A 20,619-nucleotide genomic window follows, 5' to 3' on the forward strand; every position below is an offset into this window, starting at 1 on the left:
TTAAGACATAAAACCACCAAGGTTATTCATGTGGGTTTGTTGTATGTTGGAAAGTGTTTATTGAATATGTACATACAACAGGATTTTATGAGAACTCAAGGCAACTAAAGATTTTGGCCTATAAGATTTTATGTACACATTCTAGGGCGTGATCAATTTTTACGTGGATGGACAGGACTTTTGGCCATGAAGGCCGTGCCTATGTGGTCATCATGAACAGCTTAATTTATAAAGAAAAAGTGTACACTTGCCAAAATTGAAAGCTCGTGTGTTATTAGCTATAAGAACATTCCTTGCATAGGGGCATCTCATGATCACCAGTTTATCATTAGTCTAGAAATATTTATTTCTTGAAAGAGAGAGAGTGCGTACTGATTGTAGGGTCGATTCCTCTAAGCTTGAGTTCCCTGAATTCCTGAGAGAGTGCATGGCCTTCACAGCAGAAATGAGTGAGGAAGTCGGGTGCTGGGTCTTCGGTGATGTTGAACCTTAGCCTCAGTTTGGTTCTGTACTGGAACGATAGCATCCACGGCACCAGCAAGATGGAAGCTACTGCGTAGACGCACCCCGCTGACACGCACGCTTCACCATTTTTTCAGACGAGACATGAAAACAAAAAATTCATTAACGGCCAAATGACCTTATAGTTTCTTATCATCACCATCTGGCCAATGAATTTCATTTTAAACAGAACTCAGCATTGCTTCTCTCTCTTTCTTTTGCCCGGGTCCTCGTCTTTGGCCCTTCTATTGCTCGTCAATCCCGGAAATGGCGCTTTCGTTGGCTGAACTGGTTGTTCCGCTTGTAGTGGGTTATATGGACTACACAGAATGATGTTTTCTTTCGAGGCTTTCATCGTCTTTTGCATGTTGTTCGTTTGGAGCTTCTGGTGGTTCTTGAGCCGCATTGCAAATTGACTCTCGGATTTTTACTTTCATTTTTTGTATTTTTCCTTGTTACTTTTCCGGTGTTTTCTCATCCAGGTCTCTTGGATGTGCTTTCGTTCTTTCCAGCTCTCTCTCCTTCTCTCTTTCTCTGTGGGCTTACGACTTGTATCCTGCTGCCTTTTTGTCAGCAAGATGAGGAATCCACTAGTCATTTGTCTTGGTACTTCTTGCTACATGAGGAACTCCAACACCAACGATATCGTCTTGGTCATTTGCTAGAAATCTGTTACTTGGTTCCAAGCATACTCATAGATCTAGAAGGTGGAGACTTCTTTGGAAGATCTCGCTGTTTGTATTTTGGCGGTTTATTTGGACCTTTAGAAGTTGGTATTCTTTTTAGGAATACAACATACTATCATTCAACCCCTCGCACCTATGGTTCGAACTGAGGTTTATCTCATCATAGATGAATTTGTTTCCGCGTTCTACTGTTAATACGTTATTTCCCTTTTAAAGTTCCCTTGTCAACACTCATTGGGAGCTGGTGGTATTTTCGAACATTGTTTTCAGACCCCTCCCCTCTCTCTCTCTCTCTCTATATATATATATATATATATATAGGCGATATATGGTTAGGCAAGATTTTCTTGATGGCATTAAAAATTAAGCTATTGCAATAAAAAAAAGGATGGATTCATCAAGTGAAAGACAACTTTTACCGACGTTCGGACTCAAATGTTAGTTAATATTCAGTAACGTTCAGAGGAACACATCAGTGAAAAACAGCCTTCACCATTACTTGCATTAGAATGTCGTTGAAGTTTGTCTTTTTACGAAAGTCCATATTCTAAACTTCGTTAAAAATTACTTGTACCAACGTCCATTCCATAGACATCGATAAAAAAAACTAGTTTTACCGACAGTTGACCATTCTGGAGTCGGTGAAATTTTTTCTAACGCACTCTTTTCACCAACAATCAACGAAAACGTAGGTAAAATCATTACCGGGACATGGACATGTTTTGGCCGTCGGTAATGTCTCAGTATTTTGTGGTGTTGGGATGCGGTTGTTGATTGTTCTTTTTTACTTGATCTTAAATTGAATTTAATGTGATGTTCTATACTTGTGCTGTGAGGTTTGCAGTGTTACTAGAAGTCTCTCTATAAGGTGAGAGTAAGTATAGAACTTTATCGTGATCGCTAAAAATTGACCTCTAAGTAACACTTGTATAAGATTTTGAGAAAAAGTAGCAGACAAAGGCCAATATCCTTACATTGAGCTCCGTCGTCGAGTGCCTCTGCAATTTGCCCGTACGTTACACATGGGAACAAGTACGTCATTATAGCTGCATTAGAGCAAAAGAACAAAATCAAAATGGGTGACAATTTGATCCAAAGGTTCTTTACTTTCAATCGTTTGATTGCTTGGAAAGGTTTAGTGTGCCTGCTCGGGCTAAAAATCACGACTTCATCGTTGGGTTGGTTTTTAGAAATTTTTTTCTGGAAAATTTCGTCCCATCTCAAGGGGTGAAAAAACTTTTTGAGGACCAAAAAAGTAACAATTGGGTTTTCAAAGCAGTGCATAATCCAACAATATTGTTTTTTCATCTTTCATTCTTATCAAACTGAAAATTTTATTTCCTAAAACATGAACCCAAATACAACAAACACAAAGGGGCTTTTGAAATCTGGATTTTGTTTCCATTTCTTAAGTTTTCTTTCCAACTCCATACATGAAATCTGAGAAAGAAAGGAAGAAAGAAAGAAAGAAAGCCTTCCATGGGTTGGATGTGGCTCTAGCTTGCCCTTCTATATATTAATAGATAATATAAAGGACCCCCTTCTAAAGGGGAATTTTTTAAAAAGTGTCATTGCTCGCAGCAACGTTGAACTTATGTTTAGGTTAAAGAGATCAAATACAAGAGCGACTGGGCTAGAGTGGAGATAATAGTACCAGAATTCATGTCCTTCCGGCACTCAAAGATTCCGGTCGTCCAAGGCTCGGCGCCGGTATATCTAGCCGTGCGTGCCTGAATGGAAGCCGCAGGGGCCATTGTTTATGATGCAAATGCAAACAGATCACAGAGAATATGTGGTAGGGCTCGATGGGTTAGCTTGGTTTATATAGCCGTAAATGGGATCGCTCAACCGACCCGGATCGACCGGTTCAGTTTTCTTTTGTCGATACGGCGGTGTCAAGTGTGATCAGTTCATTTTCCTATCATTTGCAAAATATTTCAAACGTTTATTTTCTTAATTCTATGTCATTTTTCTCTTGATTTTTTCCAGAAGTATAATAATATTTTTGGTTAATTAATCTGATTCAGCAGAATCGCTGAATCGGATCCGGTCGATTTCATTCATTTTCTTTGTTAAGTGTGACGATATTAAGTTGACACAGGCCAAGAGAATTTTGATACTTGATTAATACAATGGGATATTATGTATATAGCTGGTTGAGCACGTTGATTAACATGGGTTGTAGTCATCAAGGAAAATGGAGTGGCACCATCGTCTGACATCTAAACCACAAACATCGAATTTGCACTGTCATGGAATGTCAATACACTTCTTGTCTGTTGTCATCACGTCTTTATAAGACAAAAACTATATAAAAGCTAGGGATGTCAATACATCGGATTCAGATCAAATATTATACCATACATATGGACAGTAGTGGAAACACATGTAGACATGTATAAGCAATAAGCCCACTTATTCGTATATTATTGTCTAACTAAAATTTATTTATTGAGTTACCCCTTAAAAGCTGCAATTTAATGTATTAGAGCACCTCAGATTTGAATCCAACTAGTTGAATTCCAATTACTTGAATTAAGACTCGGGTGGTATGCAAGTGATTGACATTCCCTACTTTAAAAGCATGTATTCTATATATATTATAGTATAAAACGTATCTTCATGTGAATACTGCTGGTTATTGAGTCCAAGTACTGCTTGAATTTATATATATATATATATATATATATATATATATATATATATATATGTAATATGTATTTGTGTGTGTAGATATGTATATCGATTACGATGTGGCTGCCATTAAGAGCTTGAATAAAAGTAGGCAATCTATTTTAATAAGAACTCATCTCCAAAAATTAACTATTTTTGAATTTTACTGAGCATAATTTGTTTGACTTTGTTGATCCTGTATACTTGGCCTCAGCGGATCATTTTCATATGAATTGTCGAAACTTGAATACTCAGAAATAGTTGAAGGCATTTAGGCCTATTCATGACATTGAAGACAGGTTTTCTCTATAGCACAAACCCTTATGACTTGCCAAAAACCTTTTTATAATATGCATATCAAGGTGTTTCTTTTGCCTCCAAATGAAATCTCTGCTTAGCGATACTAACCATATGGTACAAGAAATTTCCATATGGTTGGATAAGTATATATAGAGGCCATAAGGTATCAAATATTATGTTTTTGAAACCCATGTCCTTAATATAAATCAACCAAAAACATGGGTCTTGAAACAGCAGGTTTTCATCATCTTCTATTCTACATGTAGGCTTGCAAATGGACAGTCGTCCACATGGCCCTATATTTCAAAATTTCCATAGTCAAGCTCCCAACAAGTTCATTATTTTTTCATATTGGACCTTTCAACAATCTGAAACTTTTCTAATTGTTAGTGCAGCTCAGCCTAGAATTTCTAGCTCTGCCGTTGCTTCTAGTTATCAACAATATAAGCAAGCGTGTAGAGAATTGGGCCAATGGATATGTGTTTGTGATGTACATATATAACTGGATTAAGATTCTCCGTAAGGTCTCTTATAAAACCTTGGTCCAAGTTCGAGCTTATCTGGACTAGATATATAACAATCCGATCCACTCCCGGGCTCGGGCCCCTGATTCGACGGATCCCAACCCGCCCCCTAGCAATTTTGGCTCCAACCTCAAAAAGGTTAGGAACCAGGACAATCATCTCATTAAAGCCTCCCTTTATAAGCCCTTGAAGATCCCTCACAATCTTCGATACGGGACTAAACTTCTGGGGTGTTACAATCCACCCCCCTTAAGGCACACGCGTCCGCGCGTGTGGGACCCCATGTCCGAGTGTTGAACCGGCTCTGATACCACTATAACAACCCGATCCACTCCCGGGCTCGGGCCCCTGGTTCGACGGATCCCAACCCGCCCCCTAGCAGTTTTGGCTCCAACCTCAAAAAGGCTAAGAACTAGGACAATCATCTCATTAAAGCCTCCCTTTATAAGCCCTTGAAGATCCCTCACAATCTTCGATACGAGACTAAACTTCTGGGGTGTTACAAGATATATTGCATTACAAGCCCGGTGAAATGCGCAGATATATTTATATATATATATTCTTAGTGTTTTATGAATTTATCTCAAATATTGAGGTAGATTCACAAACCACTAGGATAAGTGTTCCATTGATATGTCTTAATATTTGAGGAAGATTCATGGAACATTCACATGGTATTCTTCATGTCAATCAGCCCCTTAGTTACTTTTTTCAACGCCAAGTGGAGTGGCTTTCTTTGCCCGTAAATAAGAAGTATTTGTGCAGCAAGGTAGCACCAAATAAGGGATTCATGGTATCATACTGTTGGTGCAGATCTTGATCTTTCCTATTTGGCCCCTTCCAATTCCATATTCGAAGTTGCGATCGAATCTATTCATTAAAAAGAATATATTTGATAGATTTCTTATGTGTCCATAGGTGCTATATTGGATTTGAATAAGATTTCGGATCAATCTATGTTGATCGACTGCCTCCATTTTGTTGTTGCTAGCAAGTACCACTATTTTGGGTTTTGGATCTTCCAAACTATTCCTCCAGGAGATCCGCACCCTTTTTTTTTTTTTTCTGATCCTTCGATAATTAGATTCATTCTCTTCATAAAAAATTTGGGTATTGAACTCTTGACCTTCTTCAACTCAAACAACTTAAAGGTTTTAAGTCTGACCTCCTAGATAGGCAGATAAGGCAGAATTTTATGATGGGATGTAATAAATCCAATGTGACATTATGATTTAAGGTGTAAAAAGGTTCACCTATATTTGCCTATAATCAACAACAACATTTTATTGAATTCAGGTCCCATAGGGTCAGATAGGGTGTAATGGATACTTTCTTTAAAAGTATCCCACTTTTTCTTTCCACTCCTAGATGTAAGATTGAAATGACAAAGTATGGGTAAAATGTTCAGTAACTTTTAGATTGTGTGTCATTAATAATAATTACATAGTTTGGTTTTAGGGGTTTATTTGCTAAGGCTGGAATTGTGGCACCCTAGAATTAAAATTCTCATTTTTTACGAAATGGGAATTGCATTATCAATTTTAATTGTTCAATTTTTTCATCTGTCGTTGGGATACATGTCATGAAGGTTTTAGTTGTTCAATTTTAGAATTCTAATTCTTGTTTAAACCCAATTACATGCATAAAACTAACCTTTTGTGTCAATTTTCATGGGAGGCATGTATGAGAACTATTCGTATGCATGGTCAGAAAGTTGAGAAATTATATACACCGAGTCACCGACCACTTTGGGATAGGGTTGCATATGAGTCAGATACAACCAAAGTGCAACTTAATAAGATATAGATTTGTGTATAATTATAGGCGAATCCGATAGCAGTCAGACTTCATATTGGACTTAGGGCTAAGATTCAAAACCAAATTCCATGTACTCTTGTTAAGATTTGGTTTTCCGTATCACTAAAAGAGATTAGTTGAATGAAGTATTTCATCCATGCAAGCATTTAAGTACCTATTCACATTTGGGCATATTTAAACTGTACGTTGGATCCTGTTACTGCATTTGGATTCAGACAGATAGCCATCTGTTGGAACCTGATTATTTGACATCTTCAATCTGTACTATGAAAAGTTTCGTACACTTATCTGATATATATATATATATATATATATATATATATATATATATATATATATATATATATATATAGAGAGAGAGAGAGAGAGAGAGAGAAAGGGAGAGAACACTTGCATTTCTTTGCTACACATTGTATGCATATTTAAAACCCTATGTTGACATATATTGTTTACATCTTGGTCTTCCTCTTATTCCTATAATATACTTTTGGATATTTAACATTTTTTCTCAACTTGTAAAGAAAATAAAATGCTTTTCCAAATTTGTTCTTGTTTTATGCAAATTTAAGATATCCATGTCTACTATTTGTGATTGACAATTGCACTTTCAAGAAAAACCTATTAATTTTTCCGTTTTAGCGAAAGTTAGAAGCGTATGATAATATGTAACATTGTCTAGAAAATGTGTTTTTATGATTTAGAAAATGGCTGGACCGTATTAATATCATTCCTCTTTTCCTTCTCAAGGGTATTTACATTAAAAACAAGCTTTCATTGTTGCAATTTTGTTAATAACTTTGAAATGTGAAATATTTGATATGGTAATATTTCTGGTTACCGTCTCATTTGGAAGTTTTAGAGGGAAATAAAAGTGTCACGAATAGTTGTTTTAATTACTCACTTAGGTAATTGCGCAGCAGTCTATCGAATTTTGAAAGTAACGAATATAAAAATTCATAGGATGTGGATTTCTCCTGCTTTCATGCATCGGACTGGGACTACATGTGTGTGTGTGAGAGGCAAGTCACCTCCCACAAACCGTTCAAATCTTATGACTCTGAGATCATATAAATTGTCTTCTGGATGGTCGACCTGCATGCAGGGGTGAAGGGAAGGAGGGCCTGCCTAGGCCATGGCCCCACCCCGTCAATGATTTTTTTTTTATTGAAAAAAATAATATTTTTTAATTACATAATGTATTTTTTGTATTAGAATTCAATTTGGCACTACCCAGATCTAGAGGTCAAACTGTCGGCTCGCCCCTGCATGCATGGATGCCACAAGGAGGAAAGTAGGAAGCTTCATGGAAGTAGGACTCATGTACGGAAGTGTGGAGCACAGGCGTTGATGGCTCACATCTCAATCCAACCAGAAACGTGTCTTCCCAGGAAATTTTAGGCGGCAGACATGCGTCTTTTTCCATGGTTCATGATGGAGAGAAACAATGAACAATGGGTAAGCCATCGCACGGACTTACCAGGCTTCTCCTTTCCTGAGTTTCAACTTTTCTCTGTAGAAGTAGTAGAAGTAAAGTTAAGTCCAAAGAGACATATAAAGATATCGTAGAGATTGAAGTAAAGTCAAGTCAAGGAAGAGACATATAAAGGTGTCTTCCGTGATAGAAAAATTGAATGGTGACTATAGCCATTCAGAATGGCCTTATTCATTTGTGAGTGTCGTTTAATTTATTAAGTAAATCATCATGTGATGAGTAGTTGAAGGAAAAATAAGAATAAAAAGATTATATGCACTTTTCATCTTCTAGTATTAGTTTGTGTTTTTTTTATCTTAGCAATCCACTATGATAAATTAAAATTTCATGAGTGATTAGGGTGAGCCTGAATAGCTAGAGTTATATATATATATATATGCTAGAGACTTGTAAGAAGAGTGACATTTAAAAGGTGTTTGGTAACATGGACGCTTTGTAATTGTCTCGTGAATTTGTTTCAAAGATTGGGTCAGGTTTATCGAACACTAAAACTAGTGTTCCATGAACATGTTTCATTATTTTCGATAGATTTATAAAACATTTACAAGTTATTCATGTTGTCATCTACTTCTTATGGGCCAATTGAAAGCAGTATTATATTATGTTAGTGTCTCATGCACCTAACTCAAAAATTGGCTAGATTTACTAAATACTTTGAAAATTATTTCATGAATCTGCCCTATTTTTAAGTTCATATGAAATTATACTATCCTTCTTCCTATTTTTGCTTAAAAGAACCATATAAATATAGTAAAGGCTCTTCCTTCGCCCTCCTAGTCCTCATATGCATCAACACAAAATTGAGATTTGAACTGCCAATAGCACAACTATTTGTGGGCGAAATAATTTTAAGATCCACTTATTTGAGCACAAGTAAATATGAATTTAGCGAACCGATTGCGTGTTTGTGTGTGTATAAAGAGTAAAAGGCGAAAGAATAGTTCTTCGCTCTGCGCTCACCACATACATCGTATTCATGAACATGATATAGTTGAAGATGGGGTTGGCACCAACCAAATTGGCGTTTATCGTTAAATGTAGCACTCCTTCTAGATGATATATTGACCAAATAATAGTAAACCAATTTTTTCCTGTGACCTAAAATCGATTGGCGGAAAGGCATGAGGATGGTCTTGCCACATTCAATTCTGCATTAATGTTAGTAAGGCTCTCATAAATTTCAATATCGTGTCCTTTTCAAGTCAGGAAATTTCAATTCGAGTCTTATAAACTCGGTGTACCGATCAACTAACAACCACACAATGACAGTAGGGGCGAAGCTATGATTTTTTTCAGGAACGGGCCAAACGGTCCGTGGGTCGGGCCAAGATGAGCGACAGGTCGGGTCAAACTAAAAAAATTTGATTTTTTCAATGTGAAAAAAGCTCATCCGAGCCAGGCGACGTGCTACAAGAGTATAATTCAGACTTAATTTCTTTTCATTTTCTTATTCTTTATTCGATAAAAATAATTTAAATTATTTTTTAAAGTTGTTAAATCAACAAATAATGGGATTTGACAAGGCTAAGTAATTATAATAGTCAGATCCAAATCTCTGAGTTGGAGCTTTACTTTTGGATCGATATGTGACATGAAATTAAAAAAAATATCATAGTATGTTAATGCAGCCAGGTTTAAAAGAATGCAAGTTTTTTCGGACCGGAAATTGGAGCTTGGGAGGCAGGTTTTCCCTTGTTATTAGAGTAGCGACTAGCCTTGGCTTATCCGGAAGATGGTCGCCCATAGAATTAGGGAGCTGGACCGCCGTTTAACAGTCCACTGGGCCAGTGACTGGAAATTCGACTCTTGCTGTACTGCCGGTGACGAAGGAAAATTGAACGATGACTGCTCGTTTGTCATCGACGACTTCAATCCCATTGGCATGCTTACTCTTGCACTACCAAGTTTAACAGATCTGCAAAATGAAACAGTGCTCCAAATTAATGGAAAAAAGGAGTTAATGTTGGGTAAGCCGTCTTGAAAGTTCGTGGAAGCCGTTCAAAAAAGGGTTGAAGCGCTCCCTTTACCCCTACTCCTAGTGTCTAGTGGGAGCTTAAGTGGACCTATGATATACCGTTCAACTACAGTGTCCCACTGCCATTAATTGCAGTACAAAAGAGTAGCATTCATGAAATCAAACTCATGACCAACCTATGATATACCGTTCAACTACAGTGTCCCACTGCCATTAATTGCAGTACAAAAAAGTAACATTCATGAAATCAAACTCACGACCAAGACTTTCACCAGCCCAACCACTATCGTATGCCCCTTGGGGCATCTTGAGAGACTTCATAATACCTCATTTTGGAGAGAGAGAGAGAAAGATTAAGAACTTATTAAGGTCATTACTGCCTACTACTACTACTTCCACTACTAATAATAAAAAATTTTTGGTAAGCGCAGTTAAAGGTTTTTTCAAATGTAAAATCTATAACTTTCAAATGTAAAACACATTTGTTTTCTTTTTACAGTATTAATGTTCCAAGCAGTGTTAGGTAATAGAAAAGGTCCATGAGCATGTGAGTGTTTCAATAGACTTCTCTTTATCACGATGAGAGACTAGTGAATAAGGGGCGAAACCATAAATTTTTTATGAGGAGAGCCGAATTAAATTTTCTAAATTTTGGCACCTGCCGAACTATCATTTTTCAAAATTTTTATATAAGCCAAGTAAAATTTTCTAACATTTACATGTAATTTAAAAAAAAAAAATTAAGGTGGGCCAAGGCCTGAGCCCCCATGACTCATGGCCCTAAACGAAGAGCTCTTATCGATAAATTTCATTCCATCAACGGATGCCCAAGAATTTCTTTCCATTAATTCTTTCCTGCACAAGGGCCAAGAAACTTACTGTTTGAATAATTTTCCAAAAGGATTTGCTTTCCTCCTATGTAAGCCCACCAACCAGTTCATCGTCCTGCTCATCTTCCTGAGCTGTAGCTCCATCTCGCTGCAATCATCAACCAGAAAAATTGACTCGACTGGTGTCTGCCAGGTGCTTCTATCTTTGTCTCTGTGTATCACATGATCTGATGGGAAAGAAGGACAGGTTCCTGTGGGCACCGGTTTGTAAGGCATGCTAAGGTTCATCCCTCTCTGGCATTGGTTAAAACAATCAGATCCTTGAGTCAATCCTTGGAAATAAATTTAGATAAGGACCCAAGGAAGAGAATTAATGTGGATGGAGCCAGCTGCCTTTCAACTTGTTGTTTATCTCATCTGGAAAGAAAGTCGGTCGATACTGCTTGAAGGATTATCCCACAAGCGCCACTTGGGCTCCATCATAATGGTCTCAATCGGCGTTTCCTTGCTAGTAGCTCTTTACTGCAATAGAGATGGAACAAGACGGAGACTTGGTGAATGAAGGTAAATAGAAATCAAAGTATTTTCTTTTATGCATGCAATGTGGTATATCTATATGTACGTACATGGGCAGAGCCAGCAAATTTTTATTGAGGGTTTCAAAACTTTAACGTGAGCCAAAATATAATTTTTTAATTTTTTTTATAGGCTAATTGAACTTTTTTTAAATTACAAGTAAAAATTTGTTTTTAAAATTTTGAAGGGGCCAAGGCCTTTGCCAGGCCTGTCTAGTGTTAGTGTGTTATATATAAGAGAGAGAAAAAAAAGCAACTCCACCAAAATGTGGACATGAAAAGACAACAAAACGTGAGTCATCTGATTTGCGATCACTAGATCCTACGACACAAATTTTTTTCTTTTTCAGATTCACCCTTTATTCTCTTTCTATTTTCTGAGATCGTGTTTAGAGGTTGTGGCTCATATCCTCTCGGTGGCGCATTTAAGATAAGCGCAACAACAGGGTCTTCAAGGGCATCTTTTTTATCACCAGATTCTGTAGCACATCTTGTACAGTAAGACATCCACTTTGCTGCTAGGTGATTCAGTTGTTTCGTCTATTCACTCTTTCTTCACCTCTCTTTATTGTACTTGTATATTTCGTTCTTTTTTTTTTGTTTTTACGGTTTGTTCTTATATTTATGGGACTTTTTGTTCTCAAATTTTGTTATGCATTCTCATTTTATCGGCTCTTTTTATCTCTCTCTTTCCGCCCACCATTTCTGATGACGGGAGGGAAAGAGCCGCTGGGGTCCTCCTTCTCTCCGGCAAGCTTGTGGCAGCGGTCGGGGGTAGAGGTGGTGTAAACAAAAAAAAAAAAAAAAAAAAGGTTGCTTTTAAATAGACTTCCATGGTTTGATAGTTGGTGATTGTAGAGTTACCATTCATGTGTATATAACTAGAATAACTTAAGGTTACTGTAGTTTGGACTTTGTGAATTTTTCTATTACATACAATAACAATATAAAAGTGTGCTTATTTATCGTAAACAATAGCCAGCATCATGCGCCTTGAGTGGCGAAGATAAGTTCGGGTCCATATCTGAGTCACTGGATCATGCAGCGAAGATAAGCATCAGCCTAAAGTGTCGTAGAACTTCGCTCTTCTGGTATTTTATTCAAAAGAATTTTTCATTTAACGCACCACTTTTCGGTCAGACTCGAATATGATCTTCACACCTTTTATTTTTCTAATATGGACCTTGTTTTTGCTATCAAATATTGAAAAAGAGCCTAGCTGGAATTATGATTGCCTTTCTAATTTTACCAAAACATTATTTATGTTGATTGTTGAATAAAATCACTACTATGTATTCCTTTCGCATAAAAAATGAAGGATAAGGTGCAGCTAAATAATGTTGAAAACTATAAAAATATCAAACTATTTAGGAAATTCCGAAATGGGATATATATTTATAAATAAAACTATTAAGTGGTTTGCACCGGGGATAATAAAAATAATAAAATCGATATGTGTCTTTGCTAAAGATTGACAAACTATTTTTCCTAATGTAAGAAATGGTAAAAATTAACCCTTATATATTCTTTAAAAACAAATACTTAACAACCAAGATATCATCAGGCTCGGAACCAAGCCATAGCTTTGGAAACACAAAGGTATGGTCTTGAGGGCTTTACATATAAGGCAGTTTCTCTAATTAAACATTTAAAAGAAATACTTCAACCAAGCTGTTTTAAATCATGTCTCTAAGGTGTTTAAAAGATTTTTACCTCAAAATGAGTTTGCATTTTTACTCAAAAGTTGATATATTAGGAGCTTTGAAAATATCAATATCAAGATATAAGTGCCAACTTTGCCATGGAAATATAGACACTGACTGGTCTTGGAAAGCTCATGATGGTTTACTTTTCTTATCAGGGCGTTTGATACCCTGGTATTTGAGATCTGAGATGATTCGAGATTATTGGGAATCTCATATCCGTAGATTTCTTCATATTTGAAATCCGAGATGATTTGAGATTATTGAAAATCTCATATTCATAGATTTCCTCGTATTTGAAATCGGAGATGATTTGAGATTATTGGGAATCTCAGATCCATAGATTTAAGGTCAACCCCTCGAAATTGAAGACTTCTGTAGCATGGATTTAAGGTCGCCGAAGGAAACTCAGTAGCATGAATTTAATCTCGAACGTAAAGGAGAGGTTCGACCCTAAATCTGTGGACCTGAAATCTGATCTCAGCTTAGCGATGAAACAAACTCAACCTAAGTGATAACTATCAAATAAAGCTAAAAACGTGAAGCTCATATGCTTTGATGAAATTGCCTTAAAGGGACACGGAAGAACATGACTTGGGTAATGGGTATTGCAAATATCAGGTCCGATCCATATATTCCGTACCCATCGTCAGGGTATTTGCATTTTTTTAAGATATCCCATGATTTGGTTTAATATTTTGGAAGAAAAAGTACGGGTCACATATAAAATAGATATTTTTTGTTAGACCCCCACCGGTTTCTAGAATCGTGTCAGATTTGACTAGTGTCGGAACATACCGTATCCATATCCACATTTTTTTTCCAAATCCAAAACGGATTCATTTACGAAACCAGATCCGAGAGGGGAGAGAACCGGATCCCCAAGGTCCGGTCCACTTTTCGGCCGTCCCCAGCAAAGGCTGATGGCAGAAAACGCGCAATAGTGGGACCCTGGATGGGGCTCCCGCTCTCCCCTTGTTTGATCTCTCTACGCGCTTAAGGTGGGACCCGATTGTTGTTGTTGGCGGGTCGTGGATGGGACCCGGTCTGCATTTTCTCTCTCTAGAATCCTATATAAGCAGGGGCTAACTCCGTTCGCTAATCCTTTTCTCTCTCTCTCTCTCTCGTTCTGACGTCCACTACGGGATGCTCTTCTTGATGGCTGCGTTTTCATGGCGTCCGTCCTAGATGAATTCTAGGGGGATTTATCCCTTTCCTCACTCTTGCTATCTCTTTTTGTTTTCCCTCTCTGCCTGTGTATTTCTGCTCAAAGATGTCGCAGAAACGGCAGCAGGAGGGTGAAGAGGGCTGCGGGGGCCGGTCGCCGGAGGAAAAGCGCCGGAGAGTGCCCTTGTCTAGGTGAGGATTGGGGATCCCCTTCATCTTCTCTTTTTAGGAATTTTCTTTTTACTGATGAGGTGATGATTTACTTTTCTATTTTTTGCCCTTTTTCTCGGGTGGGGTGGTTTCCGTCTTTGAAGCGTGATAAGGGAAGTGATGAGGAACAACAACATCCAGAAGTTCATATCTGCGTTAGAACCTCTCTTTCGGCGCGTCGTAAGTCGATTCGACGAAGAATATCTTTTTTCTTCCTTTTTCGGCATTCTTGTTTGGTTGGTTTGCCTTTCTTTTGTGGAATTTGGGGTTTGTCAGTCTGATGATTCCATGGCGATTGTTTAGTTTGGTTGGTAGTGGGATCTTATCTATGTGATTGAAGCGTTGAAGATTGTTAGTCTAATGCAGTGTCTGATGATGTCGTATGAGTGCACAAGACGGCAAATGGAGTTTGATGGGTGAATCCTGAATAATAATTGTACGGAACTATGAGAGGTATGTTTGATTGAAGCATGGTATTGAGAAGAGATCGTGAAACGATATATTCTACCAAGATCAAAACTGCTTATTGGCCGCATGCCAAGTGCTCTGGGATGAAGTTTCTTTCTAGTATTGTTTCAAGGCCGATGTGTTGAATGGGAAGGAAAGTTGTATGGGAGCTCTTACATCTATGATTTGAGTAACTCATCTGGTTTTCCCCAGTTGAGTTGTGGGAGTCCTTTAGAATTGAATTACATTTGGTGGCTATGATTGCTTTCATGTTTACAGCAAGGATAACTACTGGTGGGATTTGACCTGGGTATAAAGCTTGATAGACGGCATCTCCTTACATGGGGATAGCGTGATGTTCATTGGGGAGGGAATTGTATGTGGACCACTTGAATGAGCACATGAAGCATCTTGTATGAGATTTGAATCTAAACTTGATGGGCGCGCTGATGCTAATTACTACAAGCAAGTAGAAACTAAAACCAAAAAAAAAAAAGAAGGAAAGAGAAAAGCTAGTGAAGTGTAGTGCCTCATTTCTAGCGAGATTATTTGCTTAAGATCGTGCAGAAATGGTAATCTGTACACGTTGTGTTAAGTTGTTAAATAATATTTCTTTTGTAAAGAAATGTTAGATTCCAACACATTTCTATTGATGTCATAGTAATGTCCAATTCGATGTTGTGCTTGTGCCTTTTCACATTGTATTAATCTTATGAATACGATGTGTGCCATTTTAAATGAAAATGGTAAATAACAAGCATTAATAATTCAATACCTTGGGAAATGGTATGTTGTCTGACATAATTAACCTGTGGATACATACTAGCTATTTGATTTGCCTATCTCTCATGCAATTCAGTTTCTATTCATCAATGTCTTGATCTGTTCATTAGATTCAGATCTGGGCTTCTTGTGTTGCCCGTTCTTGGGCTGAATTATGGCAAATATGGTCATCCACCTATCAAGTGGCTCATCATCTACAAAAATTTTCCATTCGTTTTGTATAGGTAGTTATTGGTTGGTGTCCTCACCTTGACATTTATGATATATTTATAAATTTTTTCGTGAGACCTTTATTTGGATGTTTCTGGTCATGGTTCAATATCTGAACTACTTCTATCATGCTTTGTACACTTTTCATTTTTTCGTAATTGGCCTCAATTCAGTAGGCAAATTTGAGCGAGTTCAGGCTCTATGATGAACATGAAATTCTCATGACAACTTTAACAACCATTAGAAAACATAGTTCTATAACAAACATTTAGAAAATATAGTTGATTTTGATTAATCCTGGAACAAAATTCTCTTAACAACTATAAAAAGCACTAGGAAACTGGAATCATCATCTACTTCTGTATTTGCAGCATAGTTACAATAGCTGTTTTTTCACTCACTGGGTGTGAAATTTTTCTTCATCCTTCTATAAGGAAATGGTACTCCATTTTAATACTTCAGCACTCTTACATCCTGCTTATTACTTTTAGATTGCTTAAGGTATCAATCCTATGTATTTAGCTTGTGCCAAGTTTGTCATGATTTTAGCTTGTTGATCAAGCAGCCTGGATTGAGTGGTTTAATGTACTTGGCATGTATGTTTTTTTGTTTAAAGGTTGTTTGTAATTTCAAAGATAACCTGCCACCAGTGATTCATGATCAGTAAATCAGCTATTATAAGTGGTGGTAGATTTCATTGTTTGGGTTGTTGATAACAAAAGCTTTCTGAAGACTGATTGCAAGTGGTACTCAAGGTGGTTTGCTGATAGTTTGATGTCTCAGGTCATACCTGATTGCTAATTCTTCCGTTGCTGTTATTATTATTGTTACTATTACTATTGCTGTTGCTGTTGTGACTTCTTATGTTCGTTCTTGAACCTGCTGGCAGTGTATGATAGCTCCCTGCATGGCATAAGCTGTGTTTCCTTCTGGTCACTATATTTCATCTAATTTAGATTCTTGAGCTGGTATTTTGACATGGGCATGGAATCAGACAATGTACATCAATGGTCATTCCTTCTCTAATGGAAAATAAGATGTGTCACACAGTTGCTGTCACATCCATCCAGACCATGAAGTTAGGACTTTGTATTTGGTGGTTACTCTTATGGACAGAATGCAAGAACCGTCATTCCCTCATGCTGCTCCATCATATTTCTCAACATTATATTAGTTATTTCTGTTTTGGTTTCAGTCATGGTTTTTTACTGACCACTCTTCAGACATCTATAAGAGGTGCAAATTTCGAATTTTGTGTTGCCTTGTGGACTGTTTCATTGGTGAAACTCATACTGTATCATTGGTGCTATGTGTTGCAAGTCCCTCCTCATGATTGTAGAATGTTGTGCATCATGAAATTTTTTCTACACAGGCGCACAAGCATGCAGAGTCTACTCATATATGTAATACATGTTCATCTTCACATATATATGTTTAGTTTTGTGTGCATGTCCTGTTTTTTGTTCTTGAATATAATATGGTTTAGAGAAATTGTTTCAGGCAACTTAATATTGGTGCCTAACTTCAATTTTATGATTCTGTAGGTTCATGAAGAAATAGAGAAAGCATTAGGAAATCATTCAGCGAATAAGCTCAGGTGAGAGCTGACACGTGTGAACTACTTTGTTCCTCCAATTATGGCACCAATGTTGTTAACTGGCTACTATTCATTCTCGTGCTTTTTCATGGATCATGCTGTGAACCTCTTATTTGCAGACCTTGTGCAAAACAGATTCATCCATCTTCTTCAAGGAGTCTGCAACTACTGTTCACCAATAGATTGTCACTTCCAGTTTTCACTGGTAGCAGAATTGAAGGAGAGGATGGTCTGAGCTTAGGAGTGTCATTGATGGATACCTTTACTGGACAACTGATATTTTCAGGTCCTGAATCCTCAGTTAAGGTGGAAATCGTTGTTCTTGAGGGAGATTTTGAAGGCAATGAGGAGAATTGGACACATGACCAATTTAAAGCTAATATAGTACGGGAAAGAGATGGAAGGAGACAACTTCTTGGGGGATGTGTCTTTTTAGATCTCAATGGTGGCATAGGCACAAGTGGGGACCTGGTGTTCACTGACAACTCTAGTTGGACAAGGAGCCGCAAGTTCAGGCTTGGGGCAAGAGTTGATTCAGGACATGTTGATGGGGTGAGGATCCAAGAGGCAATGTCAGAAGCATTTGTGGTTAAGGATCACCGTGGTGAATGTAAGTTATTCTTTTATCTTGTCAATTTTTGTTATTTTTTATGAACTATTAGCTTGCATTTACAAATTATGAACGCTGGAAATTTCTGCCAACTTGAGTTACCTTTATTATGAAGCTAAGCATTGTGTTGGCCATGTATTCATAGTGATGATTTTGATGTTTGAATTTGAATTGATTTGGAAAGATGTTACCCTTCGTACAAGGACAATGGATGAACACCTCTCTGCAATTCGCACCTAATGCATCACGTCTGTAAAAAATGCATAAGGTCGCCTTTGGACAGGTTGGATGTGTAATTTTTTTTTTTCATGGTGTTTCACATTTTCTATTCCATTCTCCTTGCAGTATACAAGAAGCATTATCCACCATCTCTAGCTGATGAAGTCTGGCGTCTTGAGAAGATTGGTAAAGATGGTGCTTTTCATAAACGTCTTAACAAAGAGAACATTCATACAGTGAAGGATTTTCTGACCCTTCTGTCTATTGATTCTCAGAGGCTGAGAAGTGTAATTTTCATCTTCATTCTTTTCTTTCTTCTCAAGTGGTTTGAGTTTTGCATGTCAATGACACTTGTTTGTGGGAAAATGCTTGCATTGGAGGCTGTAATGGATGAAATTCACTTCAATTAGGGCCTGATGTGATAGTAGTTAGTTTCTTCCATCATACTAGTAAGATCCTATATATGTGATAACTAAGTTGATTTGAGTATAAATTTTTGAAGATTTAAAAGTTGGTGGTGAGCTAAATTTTGCTTTGACAAGCAGGTGCATTTATGTGGGCATGTATTTTCTTGTTTTGCGATTCACATCACCAGTACCACAGGACCGCCACTATTCGTGTTATTTTTCATGTCTTGCTGGCTTTAATGTATAGTTGGGTTTACATTAGGGGTTATGTACATCAGGTGTTCACATTTTTGTATTCTCCACAATTTGGATGTTGTGCATCTAATTTTATGTTTTTCCATTCTTCCACAGATTTTAGGGAGTGGTATGTCCACCAAAATGTGGGACATTGTAGTAGACCATGCCAAGAGTTGCAAAATCGGTGGACAAATGTATGTTTATTATTGCAATCCTGACAGAGCAATGGGAGTTCTCTTCAATGTTGTGGGTGAATTGCTATCGGTTCTTCTTAAAGGACGATTGGTTGCACTTGATGAGCTCACAGACACCCTAAAGGCATTTTATCTTTTGCCTTTCTTCTGCTTTTCAGCTTTTCAGTATTGATCTCTGACTTTTTTCTCGCTGATATGTATCAGGCAGACGTGCAAAAACTGGTGAAAACTGCATATAAGAACTGGAGTGAGGTTTGCTCTTACGATTTGGTAGCTGCATCTGGTGATTCTTTGCAGCTTTCTTCTGCGACCCTTTCTAGATCTCCAGGGCCACAGCCTCCTTCCAGTGACTCATCAACTCACTTTAGTGCAGCAGGGTTATGTTCACCTCATCCATCTGCATCATTGACAGATGTTTTCTCGTCGATCTCATCAAGCAGTGCCCTGGGTTTAGATGAATGTCTCATCCCTGGGGTTAGTGAGAACTGTGGAGACAACAGCTTTGCTTCCCTTGAATCCCATGTCCTATGTACTCCATACAATGATCCTGCATCACTGTACAGGCAGACAGATTCACTTTTATATGATGCAGAGATCGAGGGCCAAAGTTTTTGTTCAGATGAGCATCTTCAGTATTTTGATTCTGATGCTGGTTTGCAGTTGCAGACTCGTCATATTGATGAACAAGAGGACATCGGGGTTGCCGTCCGTGGTTTCCTCATTGGACCAAAGCATTGCAAGGCTGAAGCTAGATGGATGACCTTGAGATATGTGTTGAATTGGAGCTTCTCCATAAAGAGGAAAGTGGCTTCCAAACGGAGCAAGATGAGACAGAAACAAATTTTGGAGTATGATAGTGTACAGCAGTAGATTTGCAATTGCTAATAGTGATGCTCTTTATTCAGTAGCATCTAATGGGGAAATCATGGAAAATAATTTGCATAGCATGTAGGATGGTAGTAGTACATATTATGATGACAACCCCCCGTCAGTGTGGTGGTTTCTCTGTGTAAATAGGATATCGTTTTCTTTTTTCCTGTTTATTCCTTGTATAGGTGGCAGCTTTGGGTTTTGCTTGTTTAATATTTGGAGGTTCTGTCCAGTTTCGAGACCTTTGTACCAAGCAAAAACGACTGCACATTGAAGCATCTCCTGAGAAATGGAAGGCTGAAAAAGCGTGAGCCACTGTGACTACAAAATCGAGTAAGATGTTCAATGAATCCTTGGATCTTTGCGCGGCCTTTTCTATTCCATTGTTCATTTTCCCTTTTTACAAGTTAAGAGGTTGATCGACGGCTCGAATGAAATTCATCTCTATGTTATAATGCCGATGATGTCCTTTTGTTTCGTGCAAATCTTGTTGGAGATTTGGTGCTTACGAAGACTGATATCCGGGCACATGATCTAGTTATATCTCTAAAGAGCGTACTTTATCTACTTAACCAAATAACATTTTGTCAC

General features: G+C 37.7%; 1 protein-coding gene across 1 annotated transcript; it reads left to right on the plus strand.

Moving 5' to 3' along the window:
• Positions 1–14,184: 14,184 nt before the first annotated feature.
• LOC116258739 (calmodulin-binding protein 60 A) lies at positions 14,185–20,406 on the plus strand. The gene is made up of 7 exons (XM_031636095.1): positions 14,185–14,436; positions 14,559–14,634; positions 17,439–17,491; positions 17,611–18,101; positions 18,447–18,607; positions 19,079–19,282; positions 19,363–20,406. The coding sequence occupies exons 1-7, from the start codon at positions 14,351–14,353 to the stop codon at positions 20,026–20,028; spliced, it is 1,737 nt and encodes a 578-aa protein (XP_031491955.1). The 5' UTR covers positions 14,185–14,350; the 3' UTR covers positions 20,029–20,406.
• The last annotated feature ends 213 nt before the right edge of the window (positions 20,407–20,619 follow it).

This window comes from Nymphaea colorata, chromosome 8 (assembly GCF_008831285.2).
Source record: "Nymphaea colorata isolate Beijing-Zhang1983 chromosome 8, ASM883128v2, whole genome shotgun sequence".
Classification (NCBI taxonomy): domain Eukaryota; kingdom Viridiplantae; phylum Streptophyta; class Magnoliopsida; order Nymphaeales; family Nymphaeaceae; genus Nymphaea; species Nymphaea colorata.

Bases quoted from the DNA above. Each gene is read 5' to 3' on its own strand.
- LOC116258739 (XM_031636095.1), top strand. From the start codon at position 14,351: ATGTCGCAGAAACGGCAGCAGGAGGGTGAAGAGGGCTGCGGGGGCCGG. The intron at 17,492-17,610 runs GTGAGAGCTGAC...TCTTATTTGCAG, and splicing joins CATTCAGCGAATAAGCTCAG to ACCTTGTGCAAAACAGATTC. The intron at 18,102-18,446 runs GTAAGTTATTCT...TTCTCCTTGCAG, and splicing joins TAAGGATCACCGTGGTGAAT to TATACAAGAAGCATTATCCA.